Source organism: Scyliorhinus torazame, chromosome 21, assembly GCF_047496885.1.
Source record: "Scyliorhinus torazame isolate Kashiwa2021f chromosome 21, sScyTor2.1, whole genome shotgun sequence".
In the NCBI taxonomy this organism is placed as follows: domain Eukaryota; kingdom Metazoa; phylum Chordata; class Chondrichthyes; order Carcharhiniformes; family Scyliorhinidae; genus Scyliorhinus; species Scyliorhinus torazame.
In genome coordinates this window covers 13,110,602-13,133,002 of record NC_092727.1, presented here as the reverse complement: position 1 = coordinate 13,133,002, position 22,401 = coordinate 13,110,602, and the positions used below count along the sequence as shown (strand labels likewise).

General features: G+C 49.5%; 1 protein-coding gene across 2 annotated transcripts in view; it reads right to left on the bottom strand.

Annotated features, from left to right (window-relative positions):
- The window catches only part of dscaml1 (Down syndrome cell adhesion molecule like 1), a 692,721-nt gene that overhangs the window by 58,527 nt on the left and 611,793 nt on the right, over nt 1-22,401 (bottom strand). For both annotated transcript variants that reach the window (XM_072486516.1, XM_072486518.1), the window contains exon 25: nt 2,207-2,395. In XM_072486516.1, coding sequence (XP_072342617.1) covers nt 2,207-2,395 — 189 coding nt within the window. The remainder of the gene's footprint in view (nt 1-2,206; nt 2,396-22,401) is intronic.

Sequence of the window (22,401 nt, the reverse complement as noted above, 5' to 3'; positions counted from 1 at the left end):
CTCCACACGGACAGTGACCCAGGGCCGGGATCGAGCCTGGGTCCTCAACGCCATGAGGCAGCAGTGCTAACCACTGCCCCTTTGAATATGTTTTAAGGCAGAGCCAGATAGATTCTTGATTAACGAGAGGTTGAAAGGTTCTGGGGGGTAGCCAGGAATTTGGAGTTAAGATTGCAATCAGATCAGCCATGATCTTATTGAATGGTGGAGCAGGCTGGAGGACCAAGTGTTCTCCTTAGGCCCCTCATTCGCATGTATGTCTGTATGTTCCCGTCCTCCCAGTCTTGAACGCCGATCCAGAAGGTCCCTAAAAGTGGGAGCAGCTCCGTTTCCTTTGACTGGCATTCTCCATCCATCTGAGCATGGATCTAATAACAGCTGGATCTCAGCCTCGGTGCCGGGACCCAGACCACAGTGTCCATTGTCACTTGTAGACACTTGTAGACACCGAACTCTAAACGCCCGAGCTCAACGTCACCTTTCTCAGCCTGCACCAGAGGTCACTGGGAGCATTTGAGTAAAATGCTCATTAATAACTGTCACTTCTAAAATTAGAATGCTGTATTTCAGATACAGAAAACAAATATTTTGATCTGGGAGTTCTACCTTATACCCTTAAACAATTGTTTCCTCTCGTTGACAACCAAGGACACAAATCGTAGGCTGTGATTTATCTGAAATATGTTTCAGGAAATATTGGGATGTAAACAAAGTGATGGAACCTTAAGGGAATAGACAGACCCTCGGGGTCACATCCATGAAGCCCCAAAGATTGTTTTTCATTCATGGGATGAGGGCATCGCTGGCTAGGCCAGCATTCTTTCACCCATCTCCAATTGCCCTTGAGAAGGAGTTGGTGAGACGCCTTGTTAAACTGCTGCAGTCCAGATGATGGCTGGACAAATTGATAAAGCTGTTACAAAAAAATATTAGACAGGTATTCAGCTTTATAAACAGAGACCTAGAGTGCAAAGGCAAGAAGGTTCTTCTGAGCCTTCACCAGTCACTGGTCAGGCCACAGCTGCAACCAATTCTGGGCATTGCATGTCGGAAAGGCTGTCAAGCCCCAGAGAGGGTGTATCGGAGCTCCGGTAGAATAGTACCAGGGAAAAGTGACCTCAGTTACATGGAAAGACTAGAGACGTTGGAGTTCTTCTAACCTTAGAGCAGATAATGATACGGAAGGTTTATTAGTATTAAAAATTCGGAAGCATTTTGATAGGGAAAATAAAAAAAATATAATGAATAAATATTAATAAATAAAGAGAAATTGTTTGCACTGTTTGGGTGGGTCTGTAACTAAAAGGTCAGAAATTTAGCATAATTTAGAAAAGAACCAGAGAGTCAGTGAAAAGAATGTTGTTGCAATCTGGAATGTACTGCCTGAAAAAGTGATGGAAGCGGATTCAATAGTAACTTACAAAAGGGAATTGGATATATACATGAATGGGAAACACTTGCAACACTAGAGGTAAGGATGGGTGTTTGGATATCCGTTTCTAGGAACCAGTAGAGGATCAACGTGCCAAATGTGCTCTTTTCTACCCTGGAAATTCGAAGGTTCTGCTACAATTCTGGGCCACAATTCTCCGGTATCGGCGCGATGTCCGCCGACTGGCGCCCAAAATGGCGCAAATCAGTTGGGCATCGCGCCGCCCCAAAGGTGCGGAATGCTCTGCATCTTTGGGGGCCGAGCCCCAACCTTGAGGGGCTAGGCCGGCGCCGGACGAATTTCCACCCCGCCAGCTGGCGGAAAAGGCCTTTGGTGCCCTGCCAGCTGGTGCGGAAATGACATCTCCGGGCGGCGCATGCGCGGGAGAGTCAGCGGCCGCTCACGGCATTCCCGCGCATGCGCAGTGGAGGGAGTCTCTTCCGCCTCCACCATGGTGGAGACCGTGGCGAAGGCAGAAGGAAAAGAGTGCCCCCACGGCACAGGCCCGCCCGCGGATCGGTGGGCCCCGATCGCCCCCGCTGAATATCCGGTGGTGGAGAATTTGGCAACCGGCGGGGGCGGGATTCACGCCAGCCCCCGGTGATTCTCCGACCTGGCGGGGGGGGGTCGGAGAATCTCGCCCCTGAAGTCTTCCTACAAAGCAGCATAAATTGTCTCAAGTCAGTTAGCATTTGTTTTTAATCTAGAAAATGCAGTATTAGTTTCATCTCCACGCTTTGCACCTGAAAAGATTATCCTTTGTTCCTGACCCACCTCTTCCATGAGTCTTGGCCTCAATAATCTCGCTAATACGTCCAGCTCCGACACTGTTCTTGGCAGCCAGTTTCACCTTGTACCAAGTGCCACATTTGAGGTGGTCCAGTTTGAACGAATGCTCAGTGGGGTTGATGAAGACATCCTTCCATTCTTCACTGTTATCAACCGAGTACTGCAGCACAAAGCCTGGCACAGAGAAAATAAAATTGATGTCTCATTAGCTCGGCAAATTGAATTTCAAGCTGAATCTCAATACGTCAATCACTTTGAAGGACAGTTAAGTTCTTGCTCAGGTTTGTCACATTAACTTTTACATCAGCAAGAGTCTCTTTGCTTAGTGAGGTTCCTAGTCATTACCGACTGAAACTACTTTGGAAGGTTTTTTGAAGAGATGTACTGCTTGTGGGTGTGGGTATCAATAATGTCAACATTTGCTGCCTATCCTTGTGTGGCCCTCAACATGGTGGTGGTGGACCTTTTATTGTTGTTCGTTCTATAGGGGCAGGTTGGCCGGCAACTCTCTACGCGGGAACTCCTCCTGAGTGAGGGGTGGAAGTCCTGCCTACAGCTAAGGAACACTCAGTGGAGCGTGAAGTGTCAGCACAGCAGACAGTGTTGGTGAAGGGTTTCTGCCCCTCCCCCCCAACCAACCCCGACTCTTCGGACGGTAGGACAGGAAATCCCGCCGTCCTAAAGATCCTGGCCCAGGCGGAGGCTGAGACCTCCGTACACATACGTTCAAAATCCATATATAGTTCATAGTTTCACTTCCCAGTGTTAACCTTCTCCTTAAGTCGCTGCCACATTTCAGAGATTCCTCAAGCACTACTCCAACTGGCCATACATCACAGGTTGTTGGATTGTGTTGGGCATCGCACCCAAAGCCCTCCCTTGATGCCCACAAGCATATCAGGGACCCAGGTTCAATTCCGGCCTCGGGTAACCGTCGGTGTGAAGTTTGCACGTTCTTCCCGTGTCTGTGTGAGTTTCCTCCGGGTGCTCCAGTTTCCACCCACAGTCTAAAGATGTGCGGGTTAGGTGGATTGGACAGGCTGAATTTCACTTTAGTGTCCAAAGAGGCACAGTTTAGCTGGAATGGCCATGGTCAATAGGGCGGGAGAATGGGTCGAGGTGGAGTGCTCTTTTCGAGGGTCATTGCAGACCTGAGGAGCTTAAATGCCCTTTTTTGCACTGCAGAGATTCTATGGATTCTACCCTCGTTACTAGTGGTAAAATCCAATGTTGTGAGCAATGAATCCACACGCCCACATAGTCCAAAAATCTTGGATGAGTAACAACAATGCTGTTTGAACTCGTGCTTACAATGACTTACTTAAGACTACACTGGTGATTAAACCGAGGATTTCCCTGGTCATTATAAATTGGTTCTCTATTGAACATCGCCGCTACTGACTGCTTATGGTGAGTTTCAATGTATTTGAAACTCATTCAAATCAAAGTAACGGAGGAATACCTGGTGCCAGGGAGACCTGTGAATACTATAGTTAGTCAACATATAAAACCTTTGAATAAACTACACCAATGTGATTTGATTAAATATATTAATTCAATACAAATTGCTTCTGTAGTACAATATACTCTTTTTACAGGCTAACTGGATCTCCCAATTTAATTAATACAATAATGCATTTGCTAAGAATCTTAGCCAAAATCAGTTCCCAACCAACCCTATCAAAAAAAGCTTCACCAGTGTTTGTGGGATGTGGCTGGCCCCAGAGAATGCGGTGGAATATTGCTTTATCTTAGTATCGGGAAGTACTTCTTTCTGTCCAGTTTTCAAATTTTCCAACAAATCTATTTCAATGTTAGGTACTGATAACAATGGAATTTTCTCCAAAAATATAATTCTCTGATTTTTGTTTTGGAGCGACCCCAGGGTTAGTTTAGAAAACGGACACACTGCCCCACAATCTGTCAGCAATAGACTTGTACAGAACACGGCACAATGGTTAGCACTGCTGCCTCACTGCTCCAGGGTCCCAGGTTCAATTCCGGCCTCGGGTGACTGTGTGGAGTCTGCACTTTCTCCCCGTGTGTGCGTGGGTTTCCTCCGGGTGCTCCGGCTTCCTCCCCACAGTCCAAAGATGTGCAGGTTAGGTGGATTGGTCATGCTAAATTGCCCGTCGGTGTCCAAAAGGTTAGGTTGGGTTACGGGATAGGGTGGAGGTGTGGGCATAAGTAGGGTGCACTTTCCAAGAGCCGGTGCAGACTCGATGGGCTGAATGACCTCCTTCTGCATTGTAAATTCTATGATTTGTATGTATGTAACACATGTAAGGTAAACAAAAGGGAATAAAAGGTTTGGAAAATAAAAACATTGCACAGGCAGAATCCAAGCTCCTCATTAGGCATCCTCTGGGAATTCTTACAAACAAAGCTTTAAACTCTGCCGTATTGGGAACTGTAAAGGACATTGCACTCCGCCAGTACATTTTAATTTCAAAAATATAAATGAAGTAAGAAACCTTGGAGCAAGGATGCCATTATGAGCAGGTAAAGTTAGATTTTCATTTGAAGACAGGCCTTGACAATCAAACCCAGATTGAAAACCAGAAGGGTGGATCAAACACTGGGTGCACGTTTTTTTGACACATTGACTTTGTTCGTTCGTGGGATGTGGGCGTCGTTGGCTGGGCCAGCATTTATTGCCCATCCCTGAGCGTATTTCAGAGGCAATCACATTGCTGTGGGCCTGGAGTCACATGTAGGCCAGACCAGGTAAGGACAACAGATTTCCCTCCCTAAAGGACATTAATGAACTAGATGGCTTTCATGCTCGTCATTAGACTTTTAATTCCAGATTTTCCTTGAATTCAAATGTCACCAATTGCCATGGTGGGATTCGAACCCAGGTCCCTAGAGCATTATCCTGGATCTCTGGATTGCTCGTCCAGTGACAATACTACTACGCCACTGCCTCCCAGTACCACTTCACTGACGAAGAAATAGTTGGAAGCACGGTAGCATTGTGGATAGCACAATTGCTTCACAGCTCCAGGGTACCAGGTTCGATTCCGGCTTGGGTCACTGTCTGTGCGGAGTCTGCACATCCTCCCTGTGTGTGCGTGGGTTTCCTCCGGGTGCTCCGGTTTCCTCCCACAGTCGAAAGATGTGCAGGTTAGGTGGATTGGCCATGATAAATTGTCCTTATTGACCCAAATTGCCCTTAGTGTTGGGTGGGGTTACTGGGTTATGAGGATAGGGTGGAGGTGTGGACCTTGGGTAGGGTGCTCTTTCCAAGAGCCGGTGCAGACTCGATGGGCCGAATGGCCTCCTTCTGCACTGTGAATTCTATGATTCTATTCTATGGTCAGGTGTACGTATTAGGTGGGCTTCTTCGAACAACCAAGTTGCATTCTCTGTCCTTCATGCGCATCCTTCTTTTCTCTCTCGTGCTAGTCTTTCACCCCCTCCTTCACTTTGCTGCTCATTTTTCTTCCACCCGAACGTCAAAATGACAGAGTTGGGCATGACATTGCAAAATTAACACTCTTCAAAACGCACTTTATTGCCCTCGATGGCGTGAACAGGCGCTTATATGAATGGAAATTATTTCTTCTTACTGGGGGAGTGAGCTTTGACACAATGAGCAGCAGTGGAAAAACAGATGTGATGGGGGGTTAAGCACATCACAGTCACCAAATTATAAAGAGGAAGGGAACATTGAGGTCAGTCAGAGAGCAGATAAAGGGCTGGGTTGGAAAGATAGAGCTACAAAATGGAGGCTGGCAACTGTCCCAGGACAGTGGCACATCCTGGGGATCTGGGGATTTGGCAGTACCCCAGGGGATCTGATCAGAACAATCACCGCTTTAAATTAGCATGGGCAATTTAAAGCTTTTGTTCATCTTGATAGGCAGATAAACAGTGGCTTACTCGCATCACATAATTACAGCTACACATGTCCTTTGTCAACACGTATAATGAAGACTTAAGAAGTCAAAGAAACATTGACGTGTAATATTTCTGGAACAGGGAAGGGTAGTAATTCATTATTAATTGCATTTTATAGTTTGACAGGCAGGGGAAATGCTGGTTGGGTTAACGTGACATTGATATGAGATCCTAAAGGGGGCACTGTTTGGCATCTTTTGATGTCCACAATGCCGCTACCGGACATATTTCACCCACTGGCACATGTATTTCTGCCACCTCTACATCAAAGAACTTGAAAACTTTTAGAAATGTATGTTTGATGTATGTGAGCGGCGAAAATAAAGTTGGAGACCCCTGAAGCACTGAGTTTTGAAATGTCTCGGCAAGCTGGCATCCCTCACTGATGTTTCAGTGGTATGGTACGCACACTGCTTAATGTGGAGCGGTTTCCCAGACCGGTTAACTCTCAGGCTCAAGCTCTGATTTGTCCTGGGCTAGGTCAACCTGGACAGACAAGTTTGGACGTTACAGGAAAAGAAAAGAAATGAGAGGAATAAAGATAGAAGAAAGAGGGGGGTGAGAAAGGAGGGAGGGTGAAAGAGAGGAAGGGATGGAGGGAAGGAATGAAAGGAAGGATTGGAGGAAAGGAGGAAGGGAGGGAGGCAGGAAAGGAGGGAGGAAGGAAAGGTGGGAAAGGAGGGAAGGAGGAAGGAAGGGAGAGAGGGAAGAAAGGAAATGAGGGAGAAAGGAAGGGAAGGAAGGGAAGGAGGGAGGGAAGGAAGGGAAGGAGGGAGGGAAGGAGGAAGGAAGGGAAAGAGGGAAGGAAGGGAAGGAGGAAGGGAAGGAGGGAGGGAAGGAGGAAGGAATGGAGAGAGGAAAGGAAGGGAAGGAGGTAGGGAGGGAGGGAGGGAGGAAGGAAGAAAAGGAGGGAAGGAGGAGGGGAAGGAGAAAGGAAGGAAAGGAGGGAAGGAGGAGCGGAGGGAGGAAGGAAGAAAAGGAGGGAGCGAGCGAGGGAGAAAAGGAGGGAGGGAGGGATGGAAAGCAGGGAAGAAGGAAGGGAGAGGGACCGGTTAAGAGAAGGAACGAATGCAATAAATTAAGTAAAGGAGGAAAGAGAGGAAGGAATGGAAGGAGGTAAGAGAGTTAAAACTATGCAACTGTGGATATAGGTGAAAGCAGAGCAGAGTGCTGGAGTCTCGGTCTATACCTCTAATCCTGCAGTCATGGGAAGAGAAACTTGCCACTTCGGATCACACCAGTAACTACAGGATAATTGTTACAAATACATTTGCAACAGCAAGATTCGGGAGATGGCAAATTTGGGCAGGAGATCAAAATCATGGCTGATGGCCATCAAAGAGTTAACAGCAGAGATGTCAGCCGATTATTTTACGAGCTCTAACTCTGGCTGTGCAGCAGGAACAAAAACTATTTTTCTCATAATATGCTCAGTTATTTTGAACATAATGAGACTGGAAATTGCGTTCTATTTTACCACAGAGAGTGCGCACTCTTGGCAAGAGTGGGGGAGGGGGGTTATCAGCGTGTTTGAGATCTCTGAGTATCATTCCTGATGATGTTCATCTCTCTCGCTCTGTGTCACAGATAAGGGGGGATGAAGAGAGGTAAAGATTGGAGCAACGATGACATTTCAATAAAACGGGGAGAAAAATTATGATTTTCATCAATGTTGATAAGTATGAAACCGGATCTTCAATATTTGTTGGTGGTCAAACAACACTACCCTCACATGCAGCAGACAGACACACACTCTTCCTCATCTCAAACAGATTATATTTGCATTGGTAATCAGCTGTTCTCTACAGTCAGACCTTGGGGAAACACTGCAGCTGTACAGGCTGTTGCTATGTCAGCTGAAAGTAACACTGAGGGAAGAAAGGTCCTGATTTAACACAGTCCAATAAGCCACTATTTATTTCGATGGCTCGACACATGGACTGAACCCGCTTGCAAAAAGACCTTGCAGTATCCTAACTGCCGGCCTACCTTTGGTGGGACGCCTGTACATTTAAATAGGTTATCAGTGGACTTTTAACCATTTGCTGTGATCTCACGATTGCAGGAGTAACTTGAAAGTGTTACTGCGAGACTCTTATTAGCTTTTGTCAACTACCAAAAATACACATTACTGTAATGAGTCCTTTTGAAGAGGAAGGAGACCGTCTCGGCGTTATAGAGGGGGGACAGAAATGTGAAGACAGTGCATCAATTTTCACAGAACCATAGAATCCCTACTGTGCAGATGGAGGCCATTTGGTCCATCGAGTCTCACCGACCGCCCCCCCCCCCCACCCCCACCTGAGAGAACACCCTACTCAGGCCCACTCCCCCACCCTATCCCCGTAACCCCATTAAAACCTGCACGTCTTTGGACTGGCAATTTCTATTATTTTATAGCTGGTGATTTCTTTTGACCAGCATCATGGGCAGGATTCTCCGGTCTGCCAGCCGCGTTTTCCTGTGCTGTGCGCCCTTGCCTGCAGTGTGATCCTCCATCCCGGCAGCTGGTCAATGGGATTTCCCATTATGGCCACCGCATTCCGTCGGAAAACCCGCGGGCAGTGGGTTCACCGCTAGCGGAGCGGAGGATCCCGCCGACGCAGAGTTCCGCTGCCTATCTCTTTGTCCAAGTGCTTGCTCAAATGTCCTAATGTTTCATCCTTTGGTTAAGTGTCACATCGTTGCCCAGTTTACAAGCCAACAAAACGCTTTAGGTTGTCTTACCCCAAATAGGTGCTAACTGAATGTAAATTGTTGCTGAGTATGGGGAATAATATTCGTGAAGATCCGGACAGAACTTCCTTTTCTTTACAAATTGGCCATGAGATCTTTTAATCTGAATAACTAGAGCAGGGTGGCGCAATGGCTAGCACTGATGCCTTACAGTGCCAGGGACCCAGGTTCAAATCCACTCTTGGGTCACTGTCTGTGTGAAGTTTACACATTCTCCTCGTGTTTACGTGGGTTTCCTTCGGGTGCTCCGGTTTCCTGCACAAAGATGTGCAGGTTTGGTGGATTGGCTGTGCTAAATTGCCCCTTAGTGTGCAAAAGGTTAGGTGGGGTTCCTGGGATAGGGTGGGGGCAAGGGCCCAGTTGGGGTGCTCTTTCAGAGGGTCGGTGCAGACTCGATGGGCAGAATGGCCCCCTTCTGCACTGTAATGATTCTATGATTCAGGTAGATTGACATTACCTCTCTGGAAGAGTAGGCAGGGCCTTATTCACCACCTCACCAGAAGGCCAACAGCTCTATCAACACAGCACTGAGCCTGTCAGCCACGCCCACATCCCACCAGAGAATAAATGATAAAAAGTGCAATTAGCCTAGTTAAACCTCTGAAGATCCTTCGCTGAGAGAAATGAGGCAGAAAGAAACTCCACGGAGACGTTTGGATAGGTGACCAAGCCAGAGGTAAGCTTTAATCAGTGTCTTAATGCAGGAGTGAGAGAATTTAGAATGGTAATATCAGTGCTCAGCGCCTAGGTGGATGAACACAAGACTGCCATTGGTGCAGCGAGTTGGCTTTGTCATTACTAGCCTAGATTTTGAGCTCATGTTCTGGTTTCTCCGGGTGCTCCGGTTTCTGCCCACAAGTCCCGAACGACGTGCTGTTAGGTGAATTGGACATTCTGAATTCTCCCTCCGTGTACCCGAACAGGCGCTGGAGTGTGGCGACTAAGGGCTTTTCACAGTAACTTCATTGCAGTAAGCCTACGCATGACAATGATAAAGATTCTTATTAACATAAGAACTAGGCGCAGGAGTGGGCAATTTAGCTCCTCGATCCCACTCGCCCATTCAATATGATCACAGCTGATCTCCTCTCGGCCTCAATACCACTTTCCTGCCCGTTCTCCATAACCTTTCAACCCATTACTGACGAAAAATCTGTCTGCCTCCTCCTTAAATTTACTCAAAGCCCCGGCATCCACCACACTCTGGAGCAGTGAATTCCACAGACTCACGACCCTTTGAGAGAAGTAATTTACCCTCATATCTGTTTTAAATCTGCTGCCCCTTATCCTAAAACTATGACCCTTCGTTCCAGATTTCCTGACAAGAGGAATCATCCACTCCACAACTACTTTGTAACTTTTGTCATCTTATATACCTCAATTAGATCGCCTCTCATTCTCCTAAACTCTAGAAAGTATAGGCTTAAACTGCTCAATCTCTCTTCGTAAGACAAACCCGTCATCTCTCAAATCAATCTAGTGAACCCACAGGTCAGAGGGCTGTTAACTGGGCTGAGCAGAACCGCTAAATTGCTTCACAGCTCCAGGGTCCCAGGTTCGATTCCCGGCTTGGGTCACTGTCTGTGCGGAGTCTGCACGTTCTCCCCCGTGTCTGCGAGGGTTTCCTCCGGGTGCTCCGGTTTCCTCCCACAAGTTGCAAAAGACGTGCGATTAGGTGAATTGGACATTCTGAATTCTCCCTCTATGTACCCGTACAGGCGCCGGAATGTGGTGACTCGGGGATTTTCACAGTAACTTCATTGCAGTGTTAATGTAAGCCTACTTGTGACACTAATAAAGATTATTATTATTAAATGATCGAGAGAATTCTCTCGCCGTTGAATTCTCTTTTCCGGCTGGCAGCGCATCCCCGCCTGCAGGTTTCTGGGCTCCGAGGAGTGGCTTTAATGGGAATTCCCACTGACAAGCGACAGCAAACATGGAATCCCGACGCCAGCGAACGTTGCGCCGCCGAGAATCGCGGTGCTGGCGGACCGGGGAATCCGGCCCGATATATTTATGTAAAAACACGCACACAATCATATCCATCTCCCAAAGCACAAAACCTGGAGCTTTCCTTTGCGTGTACATCCAGCCCCAAAACAATGAAAAGAAAGCCCAGTCTATTGCTATTCAAGCACAGAAGATGGTTCATTATTGTTGGTGGTTTGCGCTTTTGAAATCGGAGCTCTGCGCAAATTTTCTGTTGAGTGAACATTGATGGTGCTACCGTACAGATCTACAGCGATGGTGATTACAATCTGGGTGTGGAGTACAGTAACAAGATTTCAGAATGTTCAAAAGACTTTGGTGCACCAAGAACCTCAGCAACCTATCCTAGTGTCTGTCATCTTTAACGGCAAATGAAAATTAAAGATAACACCAGGAGAAAACAAACATATGGTACCTTCATTCTTTTTTAAATTAAAAGAAAAGGAACGCTGGAAACACACAGCGGGTGGGTGAACAATCAAAAGGAAGGACAAGGTTGTAGGAAGCCTTTGTGGGTTTATTTATATAGCATCTTTAACAGACACCTTTCAGTGCAGACATTATTTGGAACAGATGAAGACTGGTGAAAGATGTCTGCGTTTGAAACACTTGTTTATTTAATTGACGCCGCTGTCGAGGTGACGGAGAATAGCAATTTGGTGTCAAATCGGTGCCCGCCGCGATTTTAGCGTCGGAACCATGGGCGGGATTTCCGACCCCCCCCCCGGCCGGGTCGGAGAATCGCCGGGGGGGGCGGCGTGAATCCCGCCCCCGCCGGCTGCCGAATTCTCCGGCGCCGGGGATTTGGCGGGGGCGGGAATCGCGGCGCGCCGGTCGGGGGCCATTGGCAGCGGCCCCCCCAGGCGATTCTCCGGCCTGCGATGGGCCGAGTGGCCGCCTGTTTGCGGTGGGTCCCGCCGACGTATGTTGCGACAGGTACTTATCGGTGGGACCGGGCTCTGTGGGCGGCCTCCCGGGTTCTCGGGGGGACGCGGGGGGATTTGGCCCCGGGGGGTACCCCCATGGTGGCCTTGCCCACGATCGGAGCCCACCAATCCGTGGGCGGGCCTGTGACGTGGGGGCACTCTATTCCTCCGCGCTGGCCGGTGTAACGGTCCGCGATGGCCGGCGCAGAGACGAACCCCTCCTGCGCGTGCGCTGGGATGGCGCCAGCACATGCTGGCGCTTCCGCGCATGCGCCAACTCCCGCCGGCGGGCAGAGGCCCTTTGGTGCCAGTTGGCATGGCGCCAAGCCCCTTCTGCGCTGGCAGGTGTGGCGCAAACCACTCCAGTGCCGGCCTAGCCCCTGAAGGTGCCGCCGGAGTGGTTCTTGCCACTCCTTCGCACCGGAGTTGCCCGCCCCGCCGGTTTCCAAAGAAGCCCACCCCTATTCTCCATCCAATCGTGTTTCGGCATCAGCCAACGGAGAATCCTGCCCATGGTGTTTCAGTTTGATAAGATTATGTAATTAATGGAGTATCTAGTATTTTGCAAAGAATCAGTTTAGTTTTAGTTCTGGATTGAAGTCAGGCTATGAAGACAGTGTCCAAAGACTTCAGCTCGAGATTCTGCATTGTTCTGACAGGGTCAGGTCTCTTTCTTTAAAGCAGTGTCGAAAGATCTCTCTCACGGTAGAGTATCCAGACATTTCTGCGCAGCAGTCATTCCTGAGTGCTAACTGTATTCAAAAGTGGATTGAGAGCCGAGATAATTTATTTTGTTGGACTGGGAATAAAGATAGCAGTTAAGGGTTATTGTGTCACTGTATTGATTAGCATTGTTCACAGGATAATTGTAAGCTATTTTCTTGTGCGATGTTGACGATATTTTAATACTGTGTTAGTATAAAGTTTGTTTTAATATACCATATCCCCATTTTTCACGTAATCACTCCTGGAGGGAGGTATTCTTTGCTCACAGTCTTACAAAATTAAAATAAAATATTGGCGTTACTGTCCAGTATCCGAGTTACTGTTGGGATCTGGGGCGAAATTCTCCGGTATCGGCGCGATGTCCGCCGACTGGCGCCCAAAACGGCGCAAATCAGTCGGGCAACGCGCCGCCCCAAAGGTGCAGAATCCTCCGCCTCTTGGGGGGCCGAGCCCAACCGTAAGGGGCTGGGCCCGCGCCGGACGAATTTCCGCCCCGACAGCTGGCGGAAAACTCCTTTGGTGCACCGCCAGCTGGCGCGGAAATGACATCTCCGGGCGGCGCATGCGCGGGAGCGTTAGCGGCCGCTGACGGCATTCCCGCGCATGTGCAGTGGAGGGAGTCTCTTCCGCCTCCGCCATGGTGGAGACCGTGGCGAAGGCGGAAGGGAAAGAGTGCCCCCACAGCACAGGCCCACCCGCGGATCGGTGGGCCCCGATTGCGGGCCAGGCCACCGTGGGGGCACCCCCCGTGGCCAGATCGCCCCGCGCCCCCCCCCCAAGAACCTCGGAGCCCGCCCGCGCCGCCTTGTCCCGCCGGTAAGGTAGGTGGTCTAATCTACGCCGGCAGGACAAACATTTTAGCGGCGGGACTTCGGCCCATCCGGGCCGGAGAATCGCGGGGGGGCCCCGCCAACCGGCGCGGCGCGATTCCCGCCCCCGCCGAGTATCCGGTGCCGGAGAATTCGGCAACCGGCGGGGGCGGGATTCACGCCAGCCCCCGGCGATTCTCCGACCCGGCGGGGTTCGGAGAATCTCGCCCCTTGTCTGGGATTGTAATACATATTTTTCTTTGTAATTTAAATTTTTCGCTGTAGTGTAATACAACACGTAAGACGCCCCTTAAAATGTACCTCAGCTGTCCTAGTATCTTTTTGGCTTGGTGTCAAATTTTGTTCCATAATCACTCGTTTGCTAATATATTACACTGTTAAAGGTGCTATATAAATGTGAAGTTGCTGTTGACGCCATATAGCATAAAGTGCTCAAATGCGATGAGAAGTAAGACCTCCTCACTGACATCCGACTTGCAAAACCCTCCTGAGGCCATCAGAAAATGGCACCCAATAGCTGTTCCTGCACTCCACCGCATGGTTCATGCTGGATAGTGGATGGAATGGTGCGAAATGGGCACGCTGTATTTGGTCAATTGGGTCGGCTCACGCGTTAAGAATGCCCACTTGGACGAGAAGCTGTTGAAAGCTTGTGGGAAAAACAAACATCTCCCCTCCTCCCACAGAAAAACTTGCATCTACATGGCATCTCTCATGACTACTGGACAACGGCCAGTGGAGTAATTTTGAAGTGTCGTTGCTGTTGTAGGAAATGCAGCAGCCAATTTTCAAACAGCAAGCTCCCAGAAATAGCAAAGTGATGATGACCAGGTAATCTGTTTTTGGGATGCTGATCGAGGGATTAATGTCTGTCAGGAGGCTAGAGATCACTCCCCAGCTCATCTTCAAATCAGTACCATGGGATCTTTTATTTCCACTGGAGAGGGCAAACAGGACCTCGGTTTAATATCTCATCCAGGTGACAGCATCTCCAACAGTGTATAAGTGCACTGGAGTCCTGATATGTAACTCAATTCCTCAAAGTGGGCTTGAACCCACATTCATCTAATTCAGGGGGAAGAGTGATCACAACTGGCCCAGAGATGAGGCAACGCCTTCAGTACATGAAGATGTGAAAGGAGTGGCGTGGTTAGCACTGCTGCCTCACGACACTGAGGACCCGGGTTCGATACCAGCCCCGGGTCTCTGTCCTTGTGGAGTTTGCACATTCTCCCCTAGTCTGCATGGGTTTCACCCCCACAGCCCGAAGTTGTGCGGGCTAGGTGGATTGGCCAAGTTAAATTGCCCCTTAATTGGAAAAAAAAAAGAATTGGGTACTTTAAATTTATTTTAAACAAAGATGTGAAAGGGGAGGCAATTGAAAAAAATGTATATTTTGTGCTCCGAATTGACTTACATTTTACATTCCTGAATTTAAAACAAATATCACCTCCACGTGATTTCGGCGTCGGGGGGATGGGGGTGAGGGGGAGAATCCAGCCCCAGGTTCTTACGGACAGTGCCACAAGGGACTTGTCAGTCCTGATCTACATTGAAATGGGAGTCCAGATGTATGTCACCTGAATTGAATTAACTTGGCATCAGTTGACATTTCTTGCGGGAAACAATATTTACTGCCTGCCAACCCTTTCACTAAATAGGTTTCTATTATACACACAATCGCAAAACAGAAAAGCAATGGGAAAGACCTGTTTCTGTTTTGATATTAAGCTTAATCTGCGGAAACAGAATGTGCCGATTCAGGAACATCTTTGAGGTCTGGGTTACAGGCTTTTCTAAGCCTGTCGCTTACTCTGCTCAATGACAAGCATCATATGCATCAGCTGGTCCATATAGTTCTTTCCATCTGTTCACTACCTCACCCCAAGTTGCCCAGTGATATTCTTATTCCACCAGGTCTAATAAAGCACATCGCAGTTAAGGCTGATAGATCTGAGTGTCAGTTCAATAATGCTAGCTGCAGTTCATGGCCAAGACAGTTGGCTGTTCTGATTGCCCATTGTGTGTGAAAGTGATAGTCTTTAGACAGAGCAGGGTCTAAACAAAATTGTGTGTCTGTTTCAGGGTAGATATTCCCATTCATCCTCTTAGCTTCCTCCACCCTAGAAAACAAAGCCATGACCTCTTGATTGTAGCTGGAATGTTACACTCAGCGATATAAATACAGAGCAAAACGGCAATGGATACTTCCAGTTGAGCTAGAAGTTACATTGATAAGAAACTGCACAAAATCAGCTCGCATTTTCTGGAGTACAGATTGTGGTAACCCAGCAAGGCCTAGTTTTGGCCATTTTAAATTAAAGAATTGTGCATTTTAAAATCATACTGCAGTCAAACCTCAGGCAGGTTGATGGAATTTGGACTTAACCAAAGTCAGATACACAAAGCAACACACAAAAAGCCAGAATATGTCTGGACCTGCCCTGTCAATCACCCATCAAGAGATCATCGCACCCCATTGATATGCTCAGGTCTATTTTCAGTAGCTCGGATCGGGCCAGACTTTCTGTCGCCCAGAGTTTCTGCTGTTACCTTATGTGGGAACAGATTATGCGCAGCCCACACCGCCAGAGATGGGACAGCTGGGTGGCCTCAGGGGTCCGGCCAAACGGGGTCAACAACGGGACCATTGGGTGCTGAGCCCCCTCCCAAACGCATCACTGGCAGAAAGCCACAGGAAATGGCAAAAGGGCGCAAAGGGACAGAGATAAAAACAGGCACCCGAGGCACATCAGGAGCGAAGACTCAACTTGGGAGGTGACCTTGACCAGACCAGACCAGGAAAGGGAGGAAGGAAAGAAGCAAGAGACTACCAACGAGAACCACTGTTGATTGAATCCATAGCCCCACCAAGCCACCTTTGCAGGTAGTATTCACTGATCTTGGGTACTTCTCGTATACTTTGTTGGTAATTTAGTGCGGCATGGCAGCACAGTGGTGAGCACTGTTGCTTCACAGCACCAGGGACCCGGGTTCGATTCCCGGCTTGGATCACTGTCTGTGTGGAGTCTGCACGTTCTTCCCGTGTCTGCGCGGGTTTCCTCCGGGTGCTCCGGTTTCCTCCCACAAGTCTCGAAAGACGTGTTTGATAAGTGAATTGGACATTCTGAATTCTCCCTCTGTGAACCCGAAAAGGTGCCGTAATGTGGCGACGAGGGGCTTTTCACATTCATTGCAGTGTTAACGTAAGCCTACTTGTGACAATAATAAAGATTATTATAATTTAAGGGTGAATTGTGTTGAATAAATATATTTGAATTTGTGTTTTGTTCTCCTCATTAATAAAGACATCTTAGGTAAAGGTTTTGAGTAAGCAAACTGGTCAAAAATATCTTGGGCGGGATTCTCCAATCCCGTGGCAGAGTGCCAGCGCCGTTGTAAACGCCGTTGCGTGTTATGACGGCGTGAACGGGCCACTCCCACGACTAATTCTGGCCCCTACAGGGGGCCAGCATGGCGTTGGAGCAGCTCGCGCCGTTCCAGCTGCAGATCCCGGCGCGAACTGCTCGCCACAGGATCAGCGCATGCGCAGTTGCGCCGGCGCCAACGAGGACATGCGCAGTGGCCTCCTTCAACGCGCCGGCCCCAACACAACATGGCGCAGGACTACACGGGCCGGCACGTAGGAGAGGAGGCCCCCAGCCACAGAGGCTGGCCCGCCGATTGGTGGTCCCCGGCCCCGGCCACATCTGAGCCCACCCCCCCCACCCCCCCCCCCGGGGTCGGAACCCCTCCCCCCCCAAAGGCAGCCACCCGACCCTTACATGCTGAGGTCCCGCCGGCCCAGAGCAGGTTAGAATGGCGCCGGCGGGACTCGGCTCTTTTCTCACGGCCGCTCGGCCCATCCGGGTCGGAGAATTGGTGGGCCGGCCGCGTAGAGCGGCCCGCGACCGGCGCCGCGCCAACCACGCCGGCGCCAGTGGCGCCGATTCTCTGCTCTGCGGAGAATCGCGTGCCGGCATCGGGGCGGCGTGGCCCGTTCGTCATGGAATTTGAATTCAATTAAAATCTGGAATTAAAAGTCCGATGATGCCCACGAAAATATTGTCCTAAAAACCCATCTTTTTCACTTCAGGGAAGAAAATCTGCCGTCCTTACCTGCTCTGGCCTACATGTGACTCCAGACCTGCAGCAATGTGGTTGTCTCTTAGAGGCCACTCAGTTGAAAGGGTAATTAGGGATGGGCAACAAATGCTGGCCCGGCCCAGCGATGCCCACATCCCGTGAATTACTTTCTTTTTCAAACTTTGGAAGAATTCGATAGGATAGACACAGGGAATGTACTTCCAATGGTGAGACTATCAAGGTATCACTTCTTCACGGACTGGGGATATAGAATCCTTGCCCCAAAAAAGGGTATGGATGCTGAGGCAATTTGAGCTGTTAAGACCGAGATCGATTCTTTTCACGTAAGGGTATCAATGGACATGGAGCGCAGACAGAAAAACAATGAACAATGATACTGAGATGCAGGTCAATCACAGCGCGGTAGACGGACTGGAATGTCCCCACTGGTGCTATGTAAGGACTACTCACTATTCCTAATGCCACAATGTTACGCCTCAGTCCAATTATCTATATAGTTTCTTTTTAAAATTAAATTTAGAGTACCCAATTCATTTTTTCCAATTAAGGGGCAATTTAGCGTGGCCAATCCACCCACCCTGCACATCTTTGGGTTGTGGGGGCGAAACCCACACAAACACGGGGAGAATGTGCAAATCCACACAGACAGTGACCCAGGGCCGGGATCGAACCTGGGACCTCGGCGCCGTGAGGCAGCATTGCTAACTCACTGCGCCACCGTGCTGCCCAACTATACATTTTCAATCCGACCTCTACTGAATGGGACTCCATTCTGGAGTCAACCCTTGGGCGGGATTGTCCCCTACCCGGCGGGGGGGGGGGGGGGGGGTGTCCCAGCGGGATGGAGTGGCGTGAATCACTCTGGCGTCGGGCCGCCCCAAAGGTGCGGATTTCTCCGCACATTTAGGGGCCAAGCCCTCCCCTTTAGGGGCTAGGCCCGCGCCAGAGTGGTTGCCATCCCGCTGGCTGGCGTGGAAGGCCTTTGGCGCCACGCCGGCTGGGGCCGAAGGGACTCCGCTGGCCGGCAGAAGTCCTCGCATGCGCGGGAGCGTCAGTGGCTGCTGACGTCATCCCCGCGCATGTGCGGGGGGGGGGGGGTCACCTCCGCGTTGGCCATCGCGGAGGCTGTGGCCGATGCAGAGGGGAAAGAGTGCCCCCACGGCACAGGCCCGCCCGCGGATCGGTGGGCCCCGATCGCGGGCCAGACCATCGTGGGGGCACCCCCCGGGGCCAGATCGCCCCGCGCCCCCCCCAGGACCCCGGAGCCCGCTCACACCGCCTGGTCCCGTCGGTACGGGAGGTGGTTTAATTCACGCCGGCGGGACTGGCATTACAGCAGCGGGACTTCGGCCCATCGCGGGCCGGAGAATCGCCGGGGGGGGGGGGGGGCCTACCGACTGGCGCGGCGTGATTCCTGTCCTCCCCGAATCTCCGGTGCCGGAGAATTCGCCGGCCGGTTGGGGCGGGATTCACGGCGATTCTCCGACCTGCCGGGGGTCGGAGAATCCCGCCCCTGGTCTTAGTAACCTGCTTGTTCTTCAGTCCATGCACCAGCTGACCTTTCAAACTACCAGGAGCACTCAGGGTTAAGTGAAGCTGAATTCATTGCATAGAAGTGCATGCACTAACAGCATAGTTGTACTGCATGTCCTTGTTATTTAAATTCAGCCAATTCCAGTTAATAGTATATTATACTTAGAGGGATTCAGACACTGCACAGAATCAATGCAACAATGGGATAAAACCCTTTCCATTAATTTTCAGTTGCGATATATCAAAACCTTACATTGGCACTCATTTCCTACCTACAAACCATACATTATGTTGTCACATATTTGTGACACTTTTGTGTCAACCTTTCCCATTGTAAATTCCTGGGTCCACATTGATAATGGAAACTGTCTACATAAACCTTCACATTGTAATTACACCTCCCATGATAGCACAGCAGCCTTTATGCCTCCTGCTATAGCTGGTCGCTGATCCAGAGTCCCAGGTTCGATTCCGGCTTGGGTCTGCACATCCTCCCCGTGTGTGCGTGGGTTTCCTCCGGGTGCTCCGGTTTCCTCCCACAGTCCAAAGATGTGCAGGTTAGGTGGATTGGCCATGGAAAATTGCCCTTAGTGTCCAAATTTGCCCTTAGTGTTGGGTGGGGTTACTGGGTTACTGGGGATAGGGTGGAGGTGTTGACCTTGTGTAGGGTGCTCTTTCCAGGAGCCGGTGCAGACTCGATGGGCCGAATGGCCTCCTTCTGCACTGTAAATTCTATGTAAATCTATGTAAATCATGTTTCATGTTGTATCGCGTTAGGTGACCCCACTCCCCTCCACTGCCACCCATGATGAGCAATGCAATTTCTAAAGAGACAAAAAACTCTCGGTCAGTTCAGGGAAAAGAATCGAAGGAAATTTCTCCCCAATTGTTCAAAGGCAATAGAAACAGATTTGAGGGGGGACCACCTAAATGAAGGGGGGGAAGGTTTTTGGGGGAAGGTTTTTGGGGGAAGGTTTTGATGCGACCATCAATTCACTCGAGCCAAGAGTAAAGTAAACCGTGGCTTTAATCAACTTAGAACAGTGCCTGCCTGCGACTGAAACAATATTGTGCGCCGCCTACAGGTCGACTGCTCTTTATACCCCCCCTCAAGGGGAGGAGCCATGGGCAGAGCCCATACATGTCCCAACAAGTTGCCCTATGGATGATGCCATACAATGGCCCATAGGTGGAGCCCACAAGGGCAACAACATAGCATAGATGCAAAGGCAAAGCATGGTACTGACACAGTGGTGGATTATTGGTATAATACATTCACCACAGGTTTTGACATACAGAAACTGGGCGATAGACGTTTAAAACACAGTGGAAGATTTACCCATCCTTTGTAAGAGTTTGCATTGCCATTCTAGCAAGTGAGAGCAGGCCAAAGGAATTACCCATCTCTATCTCCTACCTTGCGAGGAGACAAAATGGCGACACAGTTTTCAAAATGGGCCCAACTAGTATCTTGTATCAGGAGGTTATAGTGTTATTTATTGGGTTGTCTTAGAAATTAGTTGCAATATTTTTACCATTGCTTCTTGGCACTGATTATCAGCTTTTAGAGACTTGTGCACAACAACATCTCTACATTTCCTCCCTGCTCAGCAGACCTCAGTGAAAAAAAGTGCGTGAACAGTGTTCGCACCGCCCAATACATTTATTGACATAAAATGCCATCGACGAGGTATGGGCCCATTCCGGCTCTTGTCTGGAGATTAACTTTTTTCATAGCCAGGATTTTAAGGCCAGCACAAACGCTTGTGTCATCTGCAAACTCACAGACAGATTGCTCTATGTCTTCATCCAGATCATTCATAGAGATAGTGAACAACAATGGTTCAAACTTGCATTGGTGCTGGACTCCACGAGCAACCAGTTTCCAAACACAGGCATGCCATGAATCACGCTCTTCCAATCCATGAGAATGAAGACAATGCCTTATCTACTGCAGGGTCTGCTGTCCAGACCCACAGGACTCGCTCTCTTGCACATTAACCTCCTGTGTGACACCTTGTCAAAAGCCTTTTGAAATTCCAAATACTTTGGCCGTGAATTTTGGCCCATTTGCCCCAGGCGCGAATCCCATAATGGCCACTAGAGAGAGAGAGGGAGGGATTTGCATCGGCGAGAATTCCAAATGCAACATTCCCAGGCCCTCCTCATTGCGTAATCAGGTACATAGAACATTACAGCGCAGTACAGGCCCTTCGGCCCTCGATGTTGCGTCGACCTGTGAAACCACTCTAAAGCCCATCTACACTATTCCCTTATCGTCCATATGTCTATCCAATGACCATTTGAATGCCCTTAGTGTTGGCGAGTCCACTACTGTTGCAGGCAGGGCATTCCACGCCCTTACTACTCTCGGAGTAAAGAACCTACCTCTGACATCTGTCTTATATCTATCTCTCCTCAATTTAAAGCTATGTCCCCTCGTGCTAGACATCACCATCCGAGGAAAAAGGCTCTCACTGTCCACCCTATCTAATCCTCTGATCATCTTGTATGCCTCAATTAAGTCACCTCTTAACCTTCTTCTCTCTAACGAAAACAGCCTCAAGTCCCTCAGCCTTCCCTCATAAGATCTTCCCTCCATACCAGGCAACATTCTGGTAAATATCCTTTGCACCCTTTCCAATGCTTCCACATCCTTCTTATAATGCGGTGACCAGAATTGCACGCAATACTCCAAATGTAGCTGCACCAGAGCAACATGACCTCATGGCTCCGAAACTCAATCCCTCTACCAATAAAAGCTAACATACCGTACGCCTTCTTAACAACCCTCTCAACCTGGGTGGCAGCTTTCAGGGATCTATGTACATGGACACCGAGATCTCTCTGCTCATCCACACTGCCAAAGAATCTTACCATTAGCCCAGTACTTTGTCTTCCTGTTATTCCTTCCAAAATGAATCACCTCAGACTAGGTCGAGAATCTGATTTGAATCTACTATAATCTCATTAGCGGGGTTAAAGTCAGATGTTCAAACCTCACTGAATTGTCCCATCCACCATGGTGATGTCACGCCGGTGTGAATTACAACTGCCCTAAAAAAGGAAATCAGGCGCCATGAACTCCGAGAGGGAGGAAGGATGTGACCATCCCTCTCCACCTTGAACCAAGGTGCTCAAGGGGAAAGTAGCCACTGGTGAGCTGTGGGGGGTGGGGGTTGCTGCAAAGGTTCCGGGGGTTGGGTGATGCAGTTTGGCGATGAGGAGGTCCCGTCATATCTGAGTGAGGGTCGGGGGCCCATGTCTGAGTGAGGGTCGGGTGCCCATGTCTGAGTGAGAGTCCGGGGCTCCTGTCTGAGTGAGGGTCGGGGGCCCATGTCTGAGTGAGAGTCCGGGGCCCATGTCTGAGTGAGAGTCCGGGGCTCCTGTCTGAGTGAGAGTCGGGGGCTCCTGTCTGAGTGAGGGT